The sequence below is a fragment of the Odocoileus virginianus genome, chromosome 19 (genome assembly GCF_023699985.2).
Source record: "Odocoileus virginianus isolate 20LAN1187 ecotype Illinois chromosome 19, Ovbor_1.2, whole genome shotgun sequence".
NCBI classification, from domain to species: Eukaryota; Metazoa; Chordata; class Mammalia; order Artiodactyla; family Cervidae; genus Odocoileus; species Odocoileus virginianus.
In genome coordinates this window covers 33900113-33922289 of record NC_069692.1, presented here as the reverse complement: position 1 = coordinate 33922289, position 22177 = coordinate 33900113, and the positions used below count along the sequence as shown (strand labels likewise).

General features: G+C 39.4%; 1 protein-coding gene across 3 annotated transcripts in view; it reads right to left on the bottom strand.

The window, feature by feature from the left end:
- Window positions 1–518: 518 nt before the first annotated feature.
- The window catches only part of FBXL4 (F-box and leucine rich repeat protein 4), a 73863-nt gene continuing 52204 nt past the window's right edge, over window positions 519–22177 (bottom strand). For all 3 annotated transcript variants that reach the window (XM_020899772.2, XM_020899770.2, XM_070450074.1), the window contains 3 exons: window positions 9972–10043; window positions 6794–7106; window positions 519–1070 (listed from right to left, as the gene is read on the bottom strand). In XM_020899772.2, the coding sequence (XP_020755431.2) occupies window positions 907–1070; window positions 6794–7106; window positions 9972–10043 (549 nt within the window). In that variant the 3' untranslated portion in view covers window positions 519–906. The remainder of the gene's footprint in view (window positions 1071–6793; window positions 7107–9971; window positions 10044–22177) is intronic.

Below are 22177 nucleotides of genomic sequence, written 5' to 3'. Positions count from 1 at the left end.
TTGGTATTTGGAACAGCCCTGCTTTTTCTTTCCACAAAATATTTTGTCTACTTTCTTAGCAGCAGAACTAAATCAATTTACAATCAACAAAACAATGTTTCTTTGCTTTGTTTCCTCCACTATACCTGATTTCTGGTTATTTAAGGCACTGGGGCACAGAAAAAACAAATAAATAAAATCCACATATAATTCAGATGACTTAAACCTTTCCCTCTGGCAAATTTTTAAGGCATCTGCCGAGCAGTTGTAAAATTATTTCATTTAGGACCTCTTGTTCTTATTTTTGCCCATCTTTTTATAGTTATTATCCAACAGTAAAATAGATAAATATATCAGAAGAAAAGTGGAGAAACTAAAAACTTTCAACTTGAATAATTAGTACATCAACTTAAAAAATAACCTTAACAGATGAAAAATAAGATTCTTCCTTCACACAACTCTGACAATTTTGTACATACCAAACAGAACACTGGTCAGGTCATAAGGCTTATTATTAATAAGGCATCCTTACATGGAGGTGTGGAAAATTAATTTTATTTTTGCATAAATATCATGATACTTTATTGTCCAAAGGGCTCCTTGCAAAATAAGTTAAAATGTTTCCATATTACTTTTATCAAACATGTAGTTACAGACTAAAGCATTATACCACTGATTAACATAAGATAAAAATAATATGAGCCACTCAAATATTCTTGAAGGAAAGTGCTTACATTATTTTGTGAAAACATTTGTTTAAATCATTGATTCAGTGATTTAAGGGACAATTCCACATTTTTCTTTAAAATTCACAAATGTCTTAATGGGACATTAAGACATGCCCACCATTATAAAAACGAAATAAAACCAACCCCCAAACAAAACCCTGAAAAAGCACATTCATTTTATCACAGGACATACACGGAGTCACTGGGTAAAGCTCTTTTTAATGAACACTTTGGGAAAGCTTGCACTGAGTTCCAGCACTGCTCTGTTATCGATCTGAGAACAGAAGGACACATCGAGCAAGGACAGATCTTTGCAAGATTCCAGGAGTTTTCTTAAGGATGCCGGGCTTACCATTCTAGTTCCTGTTTAAAAACAATACAGAACAAAACATTACACAACATGTGTATAATATCCTGATGAAGAGTTCCTTTTGTGAATTACTTAAAATACATTTAAAATAGCCTTTTAAGAATTAAAAACATTTCTTAAAAGACTTCATATTGAAATTGTCCTGTCAAAAGTTTTTTTCCAGCCAAGTTGGTGAATCTAGGACCTGAATTTCATCAATAACCTACCCATTTGATTTTCATTCCTACCTCCCACCCTTTCCAATCAGCTCCTCCAGACTTCCCTATTGCTGTTCATTCCAGTTCAAAACTGTTTGCACATCTCATTTTCCTGAACCCGTGGGTCAAATCGGGCCTCAATACTTAACAATGATTCAACCTCTAGTTCCATGCAGTGCAATTACTGAGCGACTACCCTGTAGAAATTTCTGTCTCAGGGAACTAGAGACACAAAGATGAGTAAGACACGTGCCTGCCTTAAAGAACTCATTGACCAGAGCTGAAAGCAAATACGTACAATACGACTTGATACATTTTACAGTAAGTATAAAATGGCACGACTGGAAGACAAATGATGGCTGATGAGTACTATTTAGCTCATAATAAATTTCAAGTGATTATGGGGTATTCAGATGGAATATAAATCATATAAATTATGTAAAGCACCTGATACATGGCAGGCATTCAATACATACCAAATATGACTAGGCTCTAAGATGTCATGTGTTGTAACTACAGATTTTCTAGGGAGGGGGGAAAAAAACCCACAATGGTATTGCATATAGATTTGTGGGATGAAGATTAAAGTTTCTGAAACAGTAGTCTATGCCTTTTGCTGTGAGAAATCCTATCTCCTCCCCTCCCCGCCACAGACTCTAGAAGCTGTGACTATACTGCTATCCTGACTGTGACCAGCCCTGTGGCAAACCAATGCAGATCCTCCAGGAATTCAGAATTGGGATTTAGTCTTGGAAGGAAAGTTATGACCAACCTAGATAGCATATTAAAAAGCAGAGACATTACTTTGCCAACAAACGTCCTTCTGGTCAAGGCTATGGTTTTTCCAGTGGTCATGTATGAATGTGAGAGCTGGACTGTGAAGAAAGCTGAGCGCAGAAAAATTGATGCTTTTGAACTGTGGTGTTGGAGAAGACTCTTGAGAGTCCCTTGGACTGCAAGGAAATCCAACTGGTCCATCCTAAAGGAGATCAGTCCTGGGTGTTCATTGGAAGGACTGATGCTGAAGCTGAAACTCCAATACTTTGGCCACCTCATGCAAAGAGCTGACTTATTGGAAAAGACCCTGATGCTGGGAGGGATTGGGGGCAGGAGAAGGGGACGACAGAGGATGAGATGGCTGGATGGCATCACCGACTCCGGGAGTTGGTGATGGACAGGGAGGCCTGGTGTGCTGTGATTCATGGGATCGCCAAGAGTCGGACACGACTGATGACTGAACTGAACTGAAAGCCTCCAGTGCCCACTCAATCTCTTCAACTAAAGACCTGGAAAACTGGGCCAGGGTTGCTATATTTGGGCATGTGCACCCCGAGAAGCAGATATGGTCAGCATGACAAGAGAAAAACAAAGCAGCACCAGGGGGAGATGCAGACACAGAGCCTAAGGCAGCAGAGGGAGGGCATCGGGGCCGGGGGCCTCAGCAGGCAAGACAGGAAAAGGCAGGACAAAGAGCTAAAGCCCCCTTGCCTTTTGACGGTTTTCAGTCCCTCCTGAGGTCTGACCACAGCCAGCTTCTACCCATGGGATCTGAGACGGACACCTGTATCTTCATGATAATTGTCTTTTTCGTATGCTTTAGTTGGTGGCTCAGACGGTAAAGAATCTGCCTGCAATGTGGGAGACTGGGTCGGGCAGATTCCCTGGAGAAGGGAATGTCCACCCACTCCAGTATTCATGCCTTGAGAATTCCATGGACAGAGGAGTCTGGTGGGCTACAGTCCAAGGGTCGCAAAGAGTCAGACATGACTGAGACTAACACTACACTGTAAGCTATCCTGAGGGGGATTTCGTTATTTAAGATCAGAAAAGTTCCCTGACGCCTGTGAACTTTTTCACTTAGGGTTGTGACCGCTGTCTACTTGCCAGTCTTGGTCATTTGAATCTGAGTTTCCTGATAAACCGTTGTTGTTCAGTTGCTAAGTCGTGGCCAACTCTTTTGTGAGCCCATGGACTGTGGCCCAGCAGACTCCTCTGTCCATCGGACTACCTAGGCAAGAATACTGGAGTGGGTGCCATTTCCTCCTCCAGGGGATTTTTTGGACCCAGGGATCAAACCTGTGTTTCCTGCGTTGCAGCTTGGACTCTTTACCACGGAGCCACTAGGGAAGTCTTTCCTGATGAATTCGGAGCTCCTAAAGCCAGAGAGCGTCAGGGAAGGAAGTCAGAGGCTGAACGTTTAACTGGCCGGCGTCCCCTGACACACGCTTCCAGGACGCCCTGTGCTGTTGTTTTGCTGTCGACTCAGGACACAGTTCTGTTTTCAGTCAGCCTGCTCCTTCAGGGCACTGACTATCTCCCGTGTTGAAAACAAGGCCGAACACAATATATGCTCAATAGGTGTGCATCAACGAAAGGATGAGGGATGGTGGCTAATTTTCCAATGCCATTACCCTGGTGTAGACCCTCGTTAGATGGATTATTGCAGCCAGTCTCTCTGATTTTGATCTCTTCCTTCTCCAAGTCACCTACTACTCATTTCCAGGTAAGGATTCCTAAAACATAGCTCTAAATATATCCCTCATACCACTAACTGAAGCCCAGTAAGAGCTCTTGTTTAGTTTTGTGCAGATTCCTCATCCTGGAGCTCAAAACTCCCCATGATACCCTCCATTATACCAACATATTAGATCAAATAAGACTGCCTGTTCACTAAAGATATCCTGTGATTTCAACTGCTTTGCTTTTGCTTTATGCTGTTCTTTCTGCCTAAAATGCCCTCCTCCCCCAATTTCCTGCTCACTTTTTAAGTCTATCTTTCAAATACCTATTAGCCTTTTAAAAAATTATTCTGTATCTTTATTTTTGGCTATGCTGGATCTCTGCTGCTAAGCGTGGGCTTTCTCTAGGTGCGGTAGCAGGGGCTACTCTCTAGCTGTAGCACGTGGGCTTCTCACTGCAGTGGCCTCTCTTCTTGCAGAGCATGGGCTCTAAGACAACAGGGCTTCGGAGTTGGGCACATGGGCTCAGTTGCCCCGCAGCAAGTGGGATCTTCCTGGACCAGGGATCGAACCAGTGTCCCCTGCATTGACAGACGGATTCTCAACCACTGGAGCACCAGGGCAGTCCCCTATCAATCTTTTGAATTAAGCCCTTCCTTATTTCTCTAATCATATATATATTTCTTTTTGCTTTGAGCTTCATCAAGATAGACTTGCTTCTAGTTTGCATTACAGTTATTTTTATGCTTGTTTTACTCCTTCTTGCTAGGTTATCAACTCTCTGAAGACAGGGACTCTATCTTATTCAGCTTTGTACTGATAGATAAGTATGTTTAGTATGAAGAAGCTATGCCACTTAATGTTCATATGTGCTAATCACAAAATGACAAATAAAATAATGAATATCAGCATAGTTTAACTAAGAATCCCCTTTAAAAGAAAACAATAAGGATTCTAACACTAGATGGTGAAAAGAAACCAAAAAACATAAAATTACAGCATGGTGGTTAGCAGAGACTCTGGTTCAAGTCCAGGTTCCTTACTATCAGGAGCCCTGGACAAATCATTTAACCTGTTTCCACCTGTTTTCTCCTCTGTGGCTAATATATGTATTAATACCTCATAAGGTTATGGTGATGGTTAAATAAGTTAAAATATGCTCAGAACAGTATAAAGCATACAGTCACATCACTGGTAACATTATGAATTATTATTAGTGATTTTTTTTTTTTACTGTGCTCTTTATATTTGAAATAAGATGCTCCAATATATTTGCATGATGGTCATCTTCCATTGAAAATTATATAATTATACTCAGCAAAATAAATAATGATACTTCCTTGTTCATGCAAGTCACAAATATTTCAAAAGAAGTCATGATACTTCTTACTTGTATTTATGTCTCTGTCAAAGTAATTCACACATTCATGGACCTAACTTAGGCTACCTGACAACAGAACCCATGGTCCATAACAACTGCGCTTTGTTTTGGGATCAGTGTTAACTTATATCTTTGTAGTCTGGTAGCATCGTTTTCAGATACTGGCTACTCTCCATCTCCAGAGTATGTTTTGGGGTTTATCTGAGGGTTTTTTAGAGGGGGGACTGTAAAATAGATTTTAAACAACACTAGCACCATTCTCTGAAGTGAAGCCTGATGCAATTCATGATTATTTTAAAAGGCCTTTGGCTGCTTTTTCTCATCGTCCCTGTGACTTTGACTTTTTTTTTTTGAACATTTCAAAATATTTATCTTATAAAAAAGTCTAGGCTAATTCAAGGGAGAATGTGAATAGGCAGGAAAAGAAACAAGCAAGTTTTCGTGTTTTGAAAAGACAGTACTGATCCTGGGGTCAAAATCCTTGTACTTGACCCTCGCCCTGTTACATGTTAACTGCTGGCTCCAGCACCCTCAACTATGAAGAGACAATGATATCCAGCTTTCTGAGCTATGAAGATGAAGGAGAATATAATACAGAAGAAGAATCTAGCAGAAAGTGTGTATATAACAGACAAGAAGTTCTTCCTAAGTTTTTGTTAATCAACTGTTTCTTTTATTGATTTTTAAAAATGCATTTACTTTTACTGAAGTATAGTTGATTTATAATGCTGTATTAGTTTCAGGTATGTGGTATAATGATTCAGTAATTTTCGAAGATTATATTACATTATAAGTTATTATAAGATACTGGATATAATTCTAGCATATATATCTTTGTTACTTAGTTTGTAACTATTAATCCCATAGGCTTAATTTTCCCTTCCTAAGTTTTTAAGAAACAATTTCTGCCTGTAAGTAACTTGGATAAGTAACATATGACTATATAAGCAACACCTACAAATGTACCATAAGCCTGGACTGTGGAGAGATTTTAAGTGAAACCAGAAACACCAGTGCTGAAAAGCTTCAGGTTTCCCTTTGGTTACATGTTGAATAAACAGGAAAAGATATAACTAGAACTTCAAGGACTAATCTATTAGTATTAATAGATTACCAGAAACACAGTGCAAGTGTTTTGAGTTCACAACTGTGTGGGCAATTATAACGGTGGCATTCTAGCAATTCTGGCCAACATCAGAAGTAACAAAATATCACACAGTTTCTGGCTGTAAATTGCAATAAAGACACAAGGAATCCCAGAACTGGGAAGGATTTTCAATAGCTCTGCCTTAGGGTAGAACTACTCCTAGAAGCACAATCATCAGGGATAGAGACTTACAGTATTCTTTAATCAAGAATTTAACATCAAGAAGCCATGTGTGTGTGTGTCTTGAATTCATTATACAAATGAATTATTTCTTATCTGTCAATAAAAATGGAGAACACGGCTCATACAAACTCTCATTCTTCTCACTAGATCAAGAACTAAGGATTATTCAGAGCTTTCTGATAAGTTCAATGACAAAATTCTGTTATTGCCCTCCCTCTCTTACTTAAGGACATTTATAATTATCAAAACAACATTTTGATTGCATCCAAGATTTTTTTTTCTTTATAAAATGTCTGAGGTTAGCTTTAATGTCAAGGCTTTAAAACAAAACTTACAGACTGCACCTTACCTAATATGTCCAGCTGGCGTAATCTGGTACAATTACAGGCCAGTTCTTCGATGTCTGTGTCACACACCGACCTGTTAGCCGTTAGAAAGAGTTTCTGCAAGTTTGGGAGCTGGCGTGCCAGTCTGGCGAAGCACCCGGTGCTGCTCTGCAGAGTGGGGCACCAGCCGAGGTCAAGCTCCTCCAGAAGTGGACACCCAGAAGCCAGTTCTGCTATCCCGTTCTCAGTGATGTTCTTACACCTCCACAGATCCAGAGTCTGGAGTTTTTTACACTTGGCTCCTATCATGCTAGCTGTCACATCATAGTCTTCAATCTGGAAATCAAGTAATTTCAGTCTTTCCCACACTATGCTCAGAAACAGAAACTGTCTGGAGCATGTTCAAACATCCTTAATCATCTCCTGTTGTTTGCTTCCATGTAAACATCCCCACATTGCAGATAATACAGATCTGCTCACTCATCTCCCAGAGCAGCCGCTGTTTTATAAAACAGCAAGAGTAATCACGTCCTTAAAAATCCACTTAAAAGAATTCCTGACAGGACGTTAATGAATTAAATCCAAAGGCAGCCTGAAATCCTCAGGCACTCTGGAAGAATCTGAGGATCATTCGATGTATTTGTGTGCCTCCCACTGTGACAGTGCTGTTGCCACTTTATAGGTATGTAAGCTCTCCCTGATAAAGGCCTATACTTTGCTAGGCTCTAAGATAGTAAGTGAATATGTTGATAGTACTAATAAGGATACTAGTTTTGGTTAAATGAGGTCCTTGGAGACTGAAAATGGAACCTGAAAATAATTTAGATCGTGATACGTTAGCTGTTGTCAGTTATCAGAGGTGTCCAGTGATTTAACTCATGATCATGGGAAAAGCTTCTACTAATCAAGAATTAAACACTGCTATCCATGGACTTTGACTGTTTTAATGATGTTTCTTTAAACAGATTCTTTTTAAGAGTTTTATTTGCTTTTGTTATAATCAGGTATTGGCATTATCACCAGACATCAAAAGGAAATGAAACAGCAAACATTTCCAATGATTACTTCCTTTTGTTTATTTCTTTATTCATATTTTCATCTACAATGTGCCAGCACTACTTCAGACATCAAGAACAACCGTAAACCAAAAAAAAAAAAAAATACTGTGCTCACATTTCTTGGAAAGACATACAAACAGATAAGTGAGCAAAATAAATTCAGACAGTGATAAGTAAAATAATAAAACAAGGTGCTGTGAGAGTGATTATAGTGGCAGGGGTTGAAGGAGGGAGTAGCGGCTGCCAGGGTCTCCGGGAATGAGTGGGACACATTCATAGATGTAATATGGAAAAACAGGTTCAGTGTCAGGAAAAGCTAGAAAATACTGGCTTAAGCAAAGGCAAACTGTCTCTTTATTGTAGGGCATACTATTGAAAATGTCAGGAGGAGGATATAGGAGCATCGTTTCCTAATTTTGACCCAGAATTTCTATTTGCCCTACTCTCTCCCATAAATACACAACCTTCTAAATTGAATATCTTTTAGGACAAATGTTCCATAGGTCAACTTTGGAAAATGTTGCCTGCTACTACACCTAATTCCAACTACAAACATACATAATTCCAACTCTAAAGTGCCTGTGATCAGAGGCCTGTTTTTCTAGAGAATGCTGCTCTACTTTATGGGGAGGTAATTAACAGGCAGAAACCTCTAGCCAAAGATAAAACAGGGTCCTTACCAATCTAAAGAAGGCGGGCTAACCATAGGCAAAGATCCAAGTGACAGTAACTGGCTGGTGTTGTCACAGAAAGTGCCATGGAATGTCACTGAGCTCATCTAGAAGAGAAACTAGAAGGACCCAACAGAAGCCCATGAAATGGCTTACTAAGGTAAAAAGTTGATCAGAAGTAAACAAAACTTAATGCTGAGTGAGTAGGCTCCCAAGATCCAGAGACCGAGATGAGCCTGAGCCTATGAAAGTGAAAATGTTAGTCCCTCGGTCATGTCTGACTCTTTGCAACTCCATGGACTGTAGACCGATAGGCTCTCTGTCCATGGAATTTTCCAGGCAAGACTATCAGAGTGGGTAGCAATTCCCTTCTCCAGGGTATCTTCCTAACCCAGGGATCAAACCCAGGTCTCCTGCACTGCAGGCAGATTCTTTACGGTCGGAGACACCAAAGAAGCCCCCCTGAGTCTATACATGTGGTTTAACAAGGCCTAAGAAACTTTGATCTTGCAACCATCCCGCTTATTGAGGTCTTCCTAATAAGTGGTGCAAAACTGGAATGATTTAGGATCTCCTGAATCTGCTTTGAGTGTGTGTGTGTGGGGCGGGGGCAGGTAAGAAAATAAAGAGGAATTGATTGCTCCACAGTCAGTTACACTGGGAGATGCACTTCCTTTGAGTGTGTATGCACGCACACAGAACACACACACGCACGCACACAGAACACACACACACACACACACACACGCACACAGAACACACACAGACGCACACACAGAACACACACACACACACACACACACACACACACACACACGCACCAAGGGCTCTGCTGTCCCTTAAGTGTCAGCACTACTAACCACGCCATTTAGTTGAAAAACATTTAATTCATGCCATGAACTCTTTTAATGACATGTAAGCTACAATTTTAAATCTCAAGATTATTTATTCCAATAGTCCCTAGACTTTTGGATTTCACAGACCAGTGACGCTTCAAAAATACGTGAGCAACAACATAGGCTGGTGTCCATCATTTTATCTTACTCAATAAGGACAGTAAAACAAACATAAAAGCAAACAAAATAAATTTATCTACGATCATCAAAATTTCCAGGAAATAATCTCAGATCTCAAAAACTAAAATTAGCCTCATGAAAAAGTTACCAAACTACTGACATTCGGGTATGATTGATTTATTATTTTGTAAAGAAGCCCAGAGAGGTAAATAGCTTGTCTGAGATACCATCTTAGTTGAGGCAGAACCACCCACTTTACACCACACTATACTTCTTTCCTTGTTCTCACAGATAAGTAATGTCCATGTTTCAAAGACAAACTCTTCGATTTAAGAAAAATGTTTGAAAGTGGGGTGCACAGTTATTAACCATAAATCTGAAAAGCTGCGGGAGGGTGTGGGGTGAGTCGGGATAAAATTCACCCATGGGAAGAAAAAAGAACTTTCCAATACTTACCATGACACAACTACCCAAACTGAGGTGCTGAAGGTCTGAACAGAAGTTCAAAATGCTGAGCAGGGCTGTTTGCTGCCATTGGGACCCACATCAGACACAAATAAGGAAAAAGAAAGAAAGTGAAACAAAGAGAAGAGGTCAATTAGACATTAAGGGCTGTCACTGCTTTTCCTGAAACAGAGCTCAAACCTCAGTTACAGACACCACAAATGCCATTTAATGAGTCCCCAGGTGTTCACACCATTGATTGGCTTGGAGTCAACGTAATCATTGCTCGTCTCCACGTAAGTCGTCACTCTGTATATGATTTTGCGTGCCCTAAAGACACCTATATTCCCTATGACCGCTCAGTGCATTTCCCAAAGGTAAGCAATTTGAAAGCCTGGTGAAGACGAAATAACAAGATAAGCCAAACCATCCCTCCCTAAAAAAAAAAAAAAAATACCAAGAGCTGGTGACAGCGTAGAAGAGCACAGCTTTGACATTCACTGATCAGCCGCAGCCTGATGGAACTGCCAATAGCCACCCCAAATCAGGATGGAGCTGGTGACTTTAATGTCAGAGGATCCTCTTTGTTGACAAGGATCCCAACAACCATCGAGCACCTGTCACTAACAACATGCTGACTGAAATGTATGTAATGTGTGCTTTCTAGTCATGTTCCTGCCATTTCAGCCCATCCATCCTGGGCAGTGAAAACGTCTCACCACTACAGAAACCCAAAGGTGTGCGAGACTGCTACATAATCATGGTTCCTGAAACATCTCTAAACAATCAAAATTGCACTTGATTACATGCCCACTGTGACAAATTTTAAAGCAAGCAATGGAAAACATTCAGATTTCTAGTTTTTCTTTTATAAACGAAAAAAAAAAAATTACTACTCAAACATGTGGCAAACTTTCTAAATATTTGAGCTAAATTAACATCTAACAAAATAAAACTGATAGTATACAACCTCTGTTTAATCTATTTCAAGTGTTACAAAACCAAAAAAAAAAAAATAGCAGTTAGTGCTATATTTAAAATGGATAACCAACAAGGACGTACTGAATAGTACATGGAACTCTGCTCAATGTTATGTGGCAGCCTGGGTGGGAGGGGTGTTTGGGGAGAATAGATACATGTATATGTATGGCTGAGTTCCTTTGCTGTTCACGACTAATTATACTTATTTAGGCAAATATTTTACAATAACTTACACAGTCTGCATATTCAATTGAGAATTAAAAATTCATTTAATTGTAGATAAAAATGATCATTTTTCATTCCTACCTTAAAAAAGGAACTAACATAGAACATAAGAGATTCATATTGAATGATATCACACATCTTTCCTAAGTAAGAGATGAGAGATCAAATGCTGAGACCAAGCTATGAGGGGATAAGAATGACCTTGGAAGAGATGCAGTGAGGAATGTGACAAGGAGTCAAATAGAGATAAATAAAAGGGTTGATTGGTAACACTGAGGTGAGCAAGCACAACTTAACAGCTTCCTGACTTTCTCCAGCAGCGCTCATGATAAGCCAGACAGTGTGGGAATACCCAGATATCAGTTCAGTTCGGTCACTCAGTTGTGTCTGACTCTTTGCGACCCCAAAGACTGCAGCATGCCAGGCATCCCTGTCCATCACCAACTCCTAGAGCTTGCTCAAACTCATGTCCATCGAGTTAGTGATGCCATCCAACCATCTCATCCTCTGTTGTACCCTTCTCTTCCTGCTTTCAATCTTTCCCAGGTATAGAGCACACATCTATAGATCAGCCTGCAATCTCTCCAAATCCAGTTAACCAATCCCCTCCTACAGTATCTTTAGTATCTTTTCTTTTCTCTATTCTATTAGCATTCAGAATGAAAGTACTACTATTGATGATAAAGCAAAAAGCAAAAACTGCCTCTTCCCTTCCGGACATAAAATGACCTGATTTTAAAGAGACCACAGACTCAATGATTTAGAGCAGGAATTGATGAAACACTGTTCATTGCCAAATTAGCCTATTGTCTGTTTTCGTAAATAAAGTTTTGTTGAAACAAGGCACACTCATTTCTTTCTGTATTGTTTATAATTTTTCACTCTACAGCAGCAGGGCTGAGTAGTTATGACGGAGACCATGTGGCCTGCAAGGTCGAAAATATTTACTGCCCTCAGAAGGAACGAGCCCGCCTCCACCTTAAGAAAACAATTCCACCTTAATGACTACGTGCGGAGCTTCTACCCTTCTAGAGCACACAAACAGACGGGTGAAAGCTACATTACAGGCACCACAAAAAAGGGTATTCAGAAATAAAAACTGAACAATTTTATGAACCTCTCATTTAAAAGATTTAAGATACCTTCAAGGTCCCCAAATTGACAAATTCTGCTGGTTAGTCCTGGACAATTCAATATAAGCATAAGAGCAGCTCTATAAAATTAAAATACAATTTAAATAGTTAGTAGCTTTAATAATGCAAAGCAGCAGATTCATTTTCAAATGAGTTTGCAATTTTTAAACAAAGGTCAACGTTATTTAAACCGCTGTGGAAAGGGGAAGTGACTGGATCCATGTTAATTCCTTCCACAGAATTTTCAAAACATACCCGAGGTCAGTCGTCCCCAGCCTGTTGGGCACCAGTGACAGGTTTCCTGGAAGATAATTCTTCCATGGACCAGGGTTGGGGGGACCGGTTTGGGGATGACTCAAGTGCACTACATTTACTGTGCACTTTCCTTCTATTATCATTACATCAGCTCTACCTCAGATCACCAGGCATTAGATCCCAGAGGCTGGGGACCCCTGCGCGAGATGAATGCTGGCACCTGGTAGTAGGATGTCCATTCATAAAGAAAGAATCCTTTTGCATTCTACCTGAAATCTACCTACTAGCCTTGATCAGCAGCTTCAAAGTCCAATGGATAACTATAGGTTACAGAGAATTATTATTGCCTCTACGTGTTACAAGGAAATTCATTAAGAAATAAAGGAGGGATTCCCTGGTGGCTTGTGGGAAAGAAGCCGCCTGCCGATGAAGGAGACACTGGTGCATTGCCTGGCCCAGGAGGATCCCGCATGCCGGGAGCAGCTAAGCCCTTGCAGCACAACTGTTAAGCCTGTGCTCCAGAACCCGTGAGTCCCAAACACTGAGCCCACACGCCACAACTACTGAAGCCCTAGCACCCTGGAGCCTGATCTGCAACAAGAGAAACCACTGCAGTGAGAAGCCTGCACATCATCCTAAACAAGAGCCGCTGTTCACCAAAACTAAACCGAGCCTATGCAGCCATGAAGACCCAGCACAGCCTAAAATAAATAAATAAATAATTTAAAAAGCATACGTAAAAGATGAAAGAAGACAGAAATTCAAATTTTCATTGACAGTTTAAGAGATGCTATCCATAAAGTAATCTCCTATCATAATCTCCTTTTTTCCAGACTTCTAATGGGCTAAGCAAAAATACTTAGTAAAATGATAACTGATGCTTATTATATTCACATATAAGCTTTAGATAGTCCAGATTTATAGCTTAGTAGAATAACAGTTATATATATATCATGCACATCTTATAATATAATGACACCTTATATAACCCACATATGCAATATTATGGTCACTATTTTACATTAATGTAGGTTTATAATTATTATAACTAGTTAATACATTTTACAATTAAAATTTTTTACAGTTAAAAATTGTTACTTATCTTTAGTAATAAATACAACCCTTACTTACAACACTCTTAATACAGGATGATAGAATTTTTTAAATCAGTATTTTCTACTCTAAAACATGATTCCTAGACAGCATATTAATGAAACAGATAACAAGTCTATATATCACAAACATATATTAACTAAAATAGACTAGTGACATCACCTCATCACAAATGTGCTTTCACGGATGATGTTTCAAACACATCAGAGCAGTAACTACAAGTAATGAGATGAGATGTGAGAAAAGTACATCCACTAATGACTATTTATAAATTTACGTAAGAAATACCACCAAAGAAATCCAAGAACACAATAACTCAAATTACTGAAATTTAAGATACACATACATGTGTGAATTTCTCTTTCTCTAATTTAATTTTTTTGGGGCCCAGCATTCCAATATCAATAAATTTGGGTAAGGGAAATACAGACTAAAAGTTGAAGAATTTTAAGAACTATTTAAAGTACTTGAAACTAACTATATTTAGGATATTTAAATTCAATTACTTTATAGATGTTTGGATAAATCATCTACTGTAAACTGTTTCTTTTAACTGTTTAAATATATGATACAGTTTATATACTGATACGTAACCACAACTTGAAAACAATATTGTCTTTAATAGGTTAAACCTGAATATCAACACTGTGGTAGAAAAGTTAGACTTCTGATTGAGCTCTAAAAAGAGAATGTTCAAGATCATGTCATTATTCAGTCGCTCAGTCGAGTCTGACTCTGCAACTTCATGGGCACAAGGCTTCCCTGTCCCTCACCATCTCCCAGAGTTTGCCCAAGAAACTATCTTGGGTGAATTAAATAAGCAGAGTGACAATATAGAGCCTTGTCATACTCCTTTCCAATTCTGAACCAGTCCACTGTTCCATGTCCGATTCTGGTTCTTCTTGACCTTCATATAGGTTTCTCAGGAGACAGTTAAGGTGGTCTGGTATTCCCAACTCTTTAAGAATTTTCCAGTTTGTTGTGATCCACACAGTCAAAGGCTTTCACATAGTCAGTGAAGCACATGTTTTTCTGGAATTCTCTTGCTTTCTGTATAATCCAATGAATGTTGGCAATTTGATATCTGGTTCCTCTGCATTTTCTAAATCCAGCTTGTACATCTGGAATTTCTCGGTTCACGTTCTGCTGAAGGTTAGCTTGAAGGATTTTGAGCATTACCTTGCTAGCAGGAGTGCAATTGTGTGGTAGTTTGAACATTCTTTGGCAATGCCCTTCTTTGGGGTTGGAATGTAAATTGACCTTTTCCAGTGTCAAATTCCAAAAACCAATGTGTGTGAAAGAGCAAAACCTAAGACTAAATCACACACATTTGCCGTGCCCTATAGTCTCATTTCAAAGTTTATTTTTACCATGGTAGTAGATCTCTCCTATAATAATACAGTTGAACACATCTTTGGTCACAGATGACTAAACCGATCAATTTCTATATCAACCCACGATGGATGATGGCAGAGATGTGCAGTCAAAAAGTCATGGCATTTTGCATACCAGCTGAACTGGGCTGTAACGTTACTGCTACATTAACAGAAAGAATGTTTTGATATGAGGGTTAAGGGTTGGATTGTCTAGAGAGCATAGAAGACAAGTCTGAAGCACACTTGGTTGACACTGTTCATCTAAATGATGCTCAGGTTAAGAGGATACACTTATCCAAAGACTTAATCTTCTTCCAAAAGCATACCTTTCCTTCCTGTTAAGAGGAAATTATCAATCTGTTTTGTGCTGACATCTTGAAGCATTTAAGTCACATAAATAATGCTCATTGTTCTCATTCTAAACTCACTACACAGGTCTCATAACTGTAATGTGGTTTCCCTTATGATGTGCCAACAGTGAGAGAATCAGCTATCTCTAACGAATGGGTCCTTACCAGGTAGATTGCTTATACCTGGTATACTACTTACTGTCATGATGGTGGATGATAATGAATCTGACCCCCAAGAAGCCAACAGGCTTCTCACTGTAGCTGAATCATAGCCAGTCACACAGGTCACACACACTCACCTCCACCAAAAGCCTCATATTTCCACTGGCACTTCTATAAAGCTGTTCAAGATAGAAAAGAAGTGTAACTTCTTTTCCATATTCTTTCCTGGAGACCTACATTAAGGACTTTTAAAAGTTTGTTAGTTTTACAGATCACCAACCCAGGTTGGATGCATGAGACAAGTGCTCAGGGCTGGTGCACTGGGAAGACCCAGAGGGATGGGGTGGGGAGGGAGGCGGAAGGGGGGATCGGGATGGGGAACACATGTAAACCCATGGCTGATTCATGTCAATGTATGACAAAAACCACTGCAATACTGTAAAGTAATTAGCCTCCAACTAATAAAAATAAATGGAAAAAAAATAAACGTTTGTTTTAGAATATATCAAAAATTATTAAAATCTTAATTCTTGATTCTGTTTAAGAACAAATAATTATTAATATCTTTTGTTTTACAGGTTATCTAGCTAAATGAAGCTCTCTAAAATGGACTGCATTTTAGGTGACAGCTAACGACAGCCTGCATTAATCCATAGAGGTGACCAAAGTAGGTTCTTCCTACTTCAACTGTTCCTCTTGATCTTGACCTTGGTTAGCAATCAGCACTGGCTCTGGTGAGAGGCCATCCCTCCCCCTGAGTTTGTCAGCTGCACTCGCTCTACTAAAAGAAAGGTCAGGGACTTCCCATGCCGTCCAGTGGTTGAGGCTCTGCACACTTCCACTGCAGGGGGTCCAGGTTCGATCCCTGGTCAGGCAGCTAAGACCCCACAGTCCCGGGGCTTGGCCAAAAGCTTTCAAAAATAAATAAACAAAATAAAGGCCATCTGTGCTTCTACTTACCAATATACATAAATGTGTTCTTTAAATCAAGTAAGAATGCAGCCAGAAGAACACCATTAACTATGTGTCAGAAAGCAAATTCATGGCACTAAATCAAATCATACTGTTTTCAAAAGACATGCATCTTCTGTAGGAAAGCCCAGGTGCTCCCATCAACAGATGGGAGTGGTACACATTTTACTTATATATAAACCGGCACAGAAAAAAGAAAATAAGAGGTGAGTTTTGATATTCAACAGAAGTAAAGATCAACTGCTTTTGTCTGTCTCCTAGTTCATGAAGATGAAGGCAGTGGGGTCCTTGAAACCGCTGTCCCAGCATATGGGCCAGGTAAACAGTAGCTGTACCACACTATGGATTACTGTCATATACCAGTCCCCTACAACACCTATAATCAGTTTTTTCACTTCTTCAGATTCTTTCAATTTATGCTCTATCATTCTTGAAGTGAGGCAATCAAAACTGGATGCAGGTGTTCCATTTATAACTCCAACTTTTAAAAAAACACTCTTGGTTTTCTTGTCTGCTGCTAAGCAACAGAATGGCATTCTTACTGAGCAACCTACACACCCCAAGTCACCCCCAACTCCAGATATTTTTTTCCCCAAAACAAAGAAAAGGTAAACAGGTTGAAACTCCTAACACTAACCCAGATTGCTTTAGACAATGTGAAGGCCTTCTCTTGAAGTCACATTTTGTGCAATATGTTAAAACGCTATCCTATGTCATCCTGTATAAGTTGTATTAGTTTGCTAGAACTGCCATGATAAAATACTGAAGACTGGGTAACTTAAACAACAGAGATTAATTTTTCCACAATTCCGGAGGCTGGAAGTCTGAGATGGAGGTGTTAGCAGGGTTAATTTCTTCTAAGGCCTCTCCTCTTGGCTTGAAGCCTGCCGTTCACTTCTGGTGCTTTCATACCATCTTCCCCTGCCTGTCTGCAACTAATCTCTTCTCATAAGGAGACCACTCATGCTGGATTAGGCCCCGCCCTAATGACCTCATTTAACTTAGTCATCTCTTGAAAGACCTATCTCCAAATACCTCACATTATGAGGTACCAGGCGTCAGGACTTCAACATATAAATTTTGGGGAGACACAATTCAGCCCATGGAACAAATATTTAAGAATAGTTGTAGATATATGCCCCTTTAGGGGTAAAGGAGAGTTATGTCTTTATTACTTTCAAATGGTTCAGGAAAAAAATATGCATAAAGTAGAGCAATCTATTTTGTATGCAACTTTTCATAAGTCTAAAATTATTCCAAAATAAAAGCTCTTTCCTTGTAAGTATTTAAGAGTCTATTTCGTGAGTTAAATTTCTATAGCTCTCTCTCCCAAAAATATGTCAGCATGTGTGGCTAAAGAAGGACCTGTAATTAATGTTTATCATTAGTAATAAGAATCTTGTGAATAGAGATAAAAAGGACTAAAAGAACCTAAAAGCCTTTCCAATCATTATATATCTCACTCTACTAAAACTTTCCTGTCATTAATGGTAGAAGAAACTATGATTAAAGTCTTCTTCATGTTTGTTCCTATCTTTTGCCTTAAGTCTTGCCTATACAATCATCAAAGGCCTACCAAATTCAGTAAAATGAAAATTACTGCATTTAACTACTCGTTTCACTAGTTATTCTGAGATCATGCATTAAACAGGGCCTAAACCTCAGCATCGGGCACAACTGAGCAACTGAACTGAACTGAAACCTCAGCATATGGGTCATTTCTGTTCTCTATCCCTTTGCACTATCTTTTCATCAGGCATAGAGTTACAGCCCTGCATCTACTGAAATTCAATCAATGTATATATACCCCGAACTCTGAAAAGTTGCCAACATCCACTGGATCATCGAAAAAGCAAGAGAGTTCCAAAAAAACATCTATTTCTGCTTTATTGACTATGCCAAAGCCTTTGACTGTGTGGATCACAATAAACTGTGGAAAATTCTGAAAGATGGGAATACCAGACACCTGACCTGCCTTTTGAGAAACCTATATGCAGGTCAGGAAGCAACAGTTAGAACTGGACATGGAACAACAGACTGGTTCCAAATAGGAAAAGGAGTACGTCAAGGCTGTATATTGTCACCCTGTTTATTTAACTTATATGCAGACTACATCATGAGAAACGCTGGGCTGGAAGAAGCACAAGCTGGAATCAAGATTGCCAAGAGAAATATCAATAACCTCAGATATGCAGATGACACCACCCTTATGGCAGAAAGTGAAGAGGAACTAAAAAGCCTCTTGATGAAAGTGAAAGAGGAGAGTGAAAAAGTTGGCTTCAAGCTCAACATTCAGAAAACTAAGATCATGGCATCTGGTCCCATCACTTCATGGGAAATACATGGGGAAACAGTGGAAACAGTGTCAGACTTTATTTTTCTGGGCTCCAAAATCACTGCAGATGGTGACTGCAGCCATGAAATTAAAAGACGCTTACTCCTTGGAAGGAAAGTTATGACCAACTTAGATAGCATATTAAAAAGCAAAGACATTACTTTGCCAACAAAGGTCCATCCAGTCAAGGCTATGGTTTTTCCAGTGGTCATGTATGGATGTGAGAGTTGGACTGTGAAGAAAGCTGAGCGCCGAAAAATTGATGCTTTTGAACTGTGGTGTTGGAGAAGACTCTTGAGAGTCCCTTGGACTGCAAGGAGATCCACCCAGTCCATCCTAAAGAAGATCAGTCCTGGATGTTCATTGGAAGGACTGATGTTGAAGCTGAAACTCCAATACTTTGGCTATCTAATGCGAAGAGTTGACTCACTGGAAAAGACCCTGAACCTGGGAGGGATTGGGGCCAGGAGGAGAAGGGGACGACAGAAGATGAGTAGGCTGGATGGCATCACCAACTCAATGGACATGAGTTTGAGTAAACTCCGGGAGTTGGTGATGGACAGGGAGGCCTGGTTTGCTGCAATTCATGGGGTTGCAAAGAGTCAGACACGACTGAGCGACTGAACTGAACTGAACTGAATGATTTTCTCTCTCTCTTTTTTCTGATGTTTTAAGAAGACATTTGCTATTTCTCTGATGAAGCAATTTTTCATCACAATCCTAAACATATCTAAAGAAGGAAAAAGATCTAATGGAATAAACTAACAAAACAAATAGAAATGTATTTCACTATCTTTTAGAGCTAAAAATTCTGGACAAATACAAGTTCAAAAAAATTTTTTACAAGTTTTCCAAGTTGTAGATCTCCCATCCATCTGCTTAGCTGATTATTCTGTAATATCTCTGTATTCTTAGCTGGTTATTCTGTAGAAAGATAAACTTATCTGATGCTTACTAACTTATCGAACAAAGAAAAGATAAACTGACAAGCGAGAGCTATCAATCATTCATTCAACAGAGGTTTACCAAGTATCTACTATATATATTCACTACAGTGAATACCAGACAATGTTCTACATACTAGCTGTAAAGACATAAACAGTCAAACATGATCCCTCTCGTTATGGAGTTTATAAGTTAGGAATGCACTTTCCTTTTACCAGAAACAGATCAGAAGCATGAAAGCAGTAATTTAACCTAAGTCCCTCATAGCACGTGATGGAAAAGATATTCCTATTTAGGAGGATCTATAAGAATACTTCACAAAGTCGGGAATAATAATTTGTAGGATTATGCTGAAAAAAATCTATACTATCATTTTCACATGTACACAAGTCTATCTAATTTACAGTATGATGTTATTTACAAGTATGATCTAATTTGGTCTTCTCAATAGCCTATGTGATAGGGTAAAATTTTTTTTTTAATCAGGTAAACTTTTAGCTTAGTATAAGTGATGTTCTCAGGCACATAAATCTTTCAAGTGGGAAAACCACAAGAACTATTTTATGATGTGGGTCTCTGATACAGACTAAAAAGCAAACATCTTCCCAGTTTTTACATTATAAAATAATGTCTGAATCAGACACCCAGAACTTGCTGCTGAGCAGTTTTAACCATAGTTAAAGTCTGATAAAGATCCTACTGCTGCTGCTTCTCACAGCTGGGTACTAGCTATGGTATAGTCCAAAGCAGTGGAGCTGGGGAGGAAAATCTTAATGAACTAGGCCAGGGCATAAAAGGCTGGGTTTCAAAATGACACTTGGGGATTGTTTTAAGGTTGCTTTCATTTTAATTGACTACCAAAGCTGCAATCAGACAGTATACACAAAAGGCATTGTGATACAACCCCAGTTTCTAACAAGGCTGAAGCTCAGAGGTCACTGCAGCAGGCCTTGTTGGTAAAATCTGTCAGGTAGAGAGAAGTGTAGTGCTCTGGGCCCACTGTTTCACCACTGGCTCAGGGAGGTGCCCCATCAGCATACCAGGCTCTACCTACCAGCATATAGGGCAATTCGGACCCTACTCAAGTTTCATTCTCCTGGGTTCTCATTCTTATTGAGTACCCAGGCCAGCAACATGCTTGACTATACCTAACCACTTAAGATCACACCACCCAGACATCAGCTACGCATTACTTTACGTGCTAAATATTTGGGGGAGTATATGTCCCAATGCTGCTCCCCACTACGATACAATATTGAGAGTTGGCCCATATATATAAACCATTTGCTTGAGGTAGTTCATTATGTATTGATTATACAAACTATTACTTAAATGTTTCTAAATGTGATTTGAATAACTGGTATTACTAATTCAGAACGAAGACTTCAAAATAAGTTTGCTCATAATAAAAATCAAAGTCCATTTTCCTATAGCAATTTAGACTGGAAAATATTTACAGAATATAACTTCACAGTTTGCATTTTACACCAGATCAAAATCTTGTATATCTTAGTTACAATGTTTTATTTCCTTACCAATTGAAGCTTAGAAAAGGATTAAGTGGTAAAGGAAAAGCTCTATTTTATTTGCTGAATCATTTCCAACTCTTTGTGATCCCATGGAGTAGCCCACCAGGCTCCTCTGCCCATGAAATTCTCCAGGCAAGAATACTAGGGTGGGCTGCCATTTCCTTCTCCATTAGATAGAGGCAGCCAAGCTATTGGAAGAACTACTATTCTATGCTCTTATGTATCTTACAATTTTCACTGTAACACTGGGGCCACCAAATCTGGGTTCAAATCCTAATTCTAACTTGTTGCTCTGTGTCACTGGGAAACTTATTAACTTTTGGGGGCTTTCATTTCAACATATGTAACATAAAGAAAGCTGAGCAGCAAAGAATCGATGCTTTTGAACTGTAGTGTTGGAGAAGACTCTTGAGAGTCCCTTGGATTGCAAAATCAAACCAGTCAATCCTAAAGGAAATCAGTCCTGAATATTCATTGGAAGGACTGATACGAAAGCTGAAGCTCCAACACTTTGGCCACCTGATGTGAAGAACTGACTCACTGGAAAAGACCCTGATGCTGGGAAAGATTGAAGGCGGGAGGAGAAGGGGATGACAGAGGATGAGATGGTTGAATGGCATCACCGACTCTAAGGACATGAGTTTGAGCAATCTCCAGGAGTTGGTGATGGACAGGGAAGCCTGGCGTGCTGCAGTCCACGGGGTCACAAAGAGCTGGACATGACTGAGTGACTGAACTGAACATAAGAATAACACTCTCACTGGACTAGTTAAAGGATTAAATAACATGCAAAACGTCTAGGACAGCAAACAAAATATACGCGGCAAGTTTTCTCAAACTTG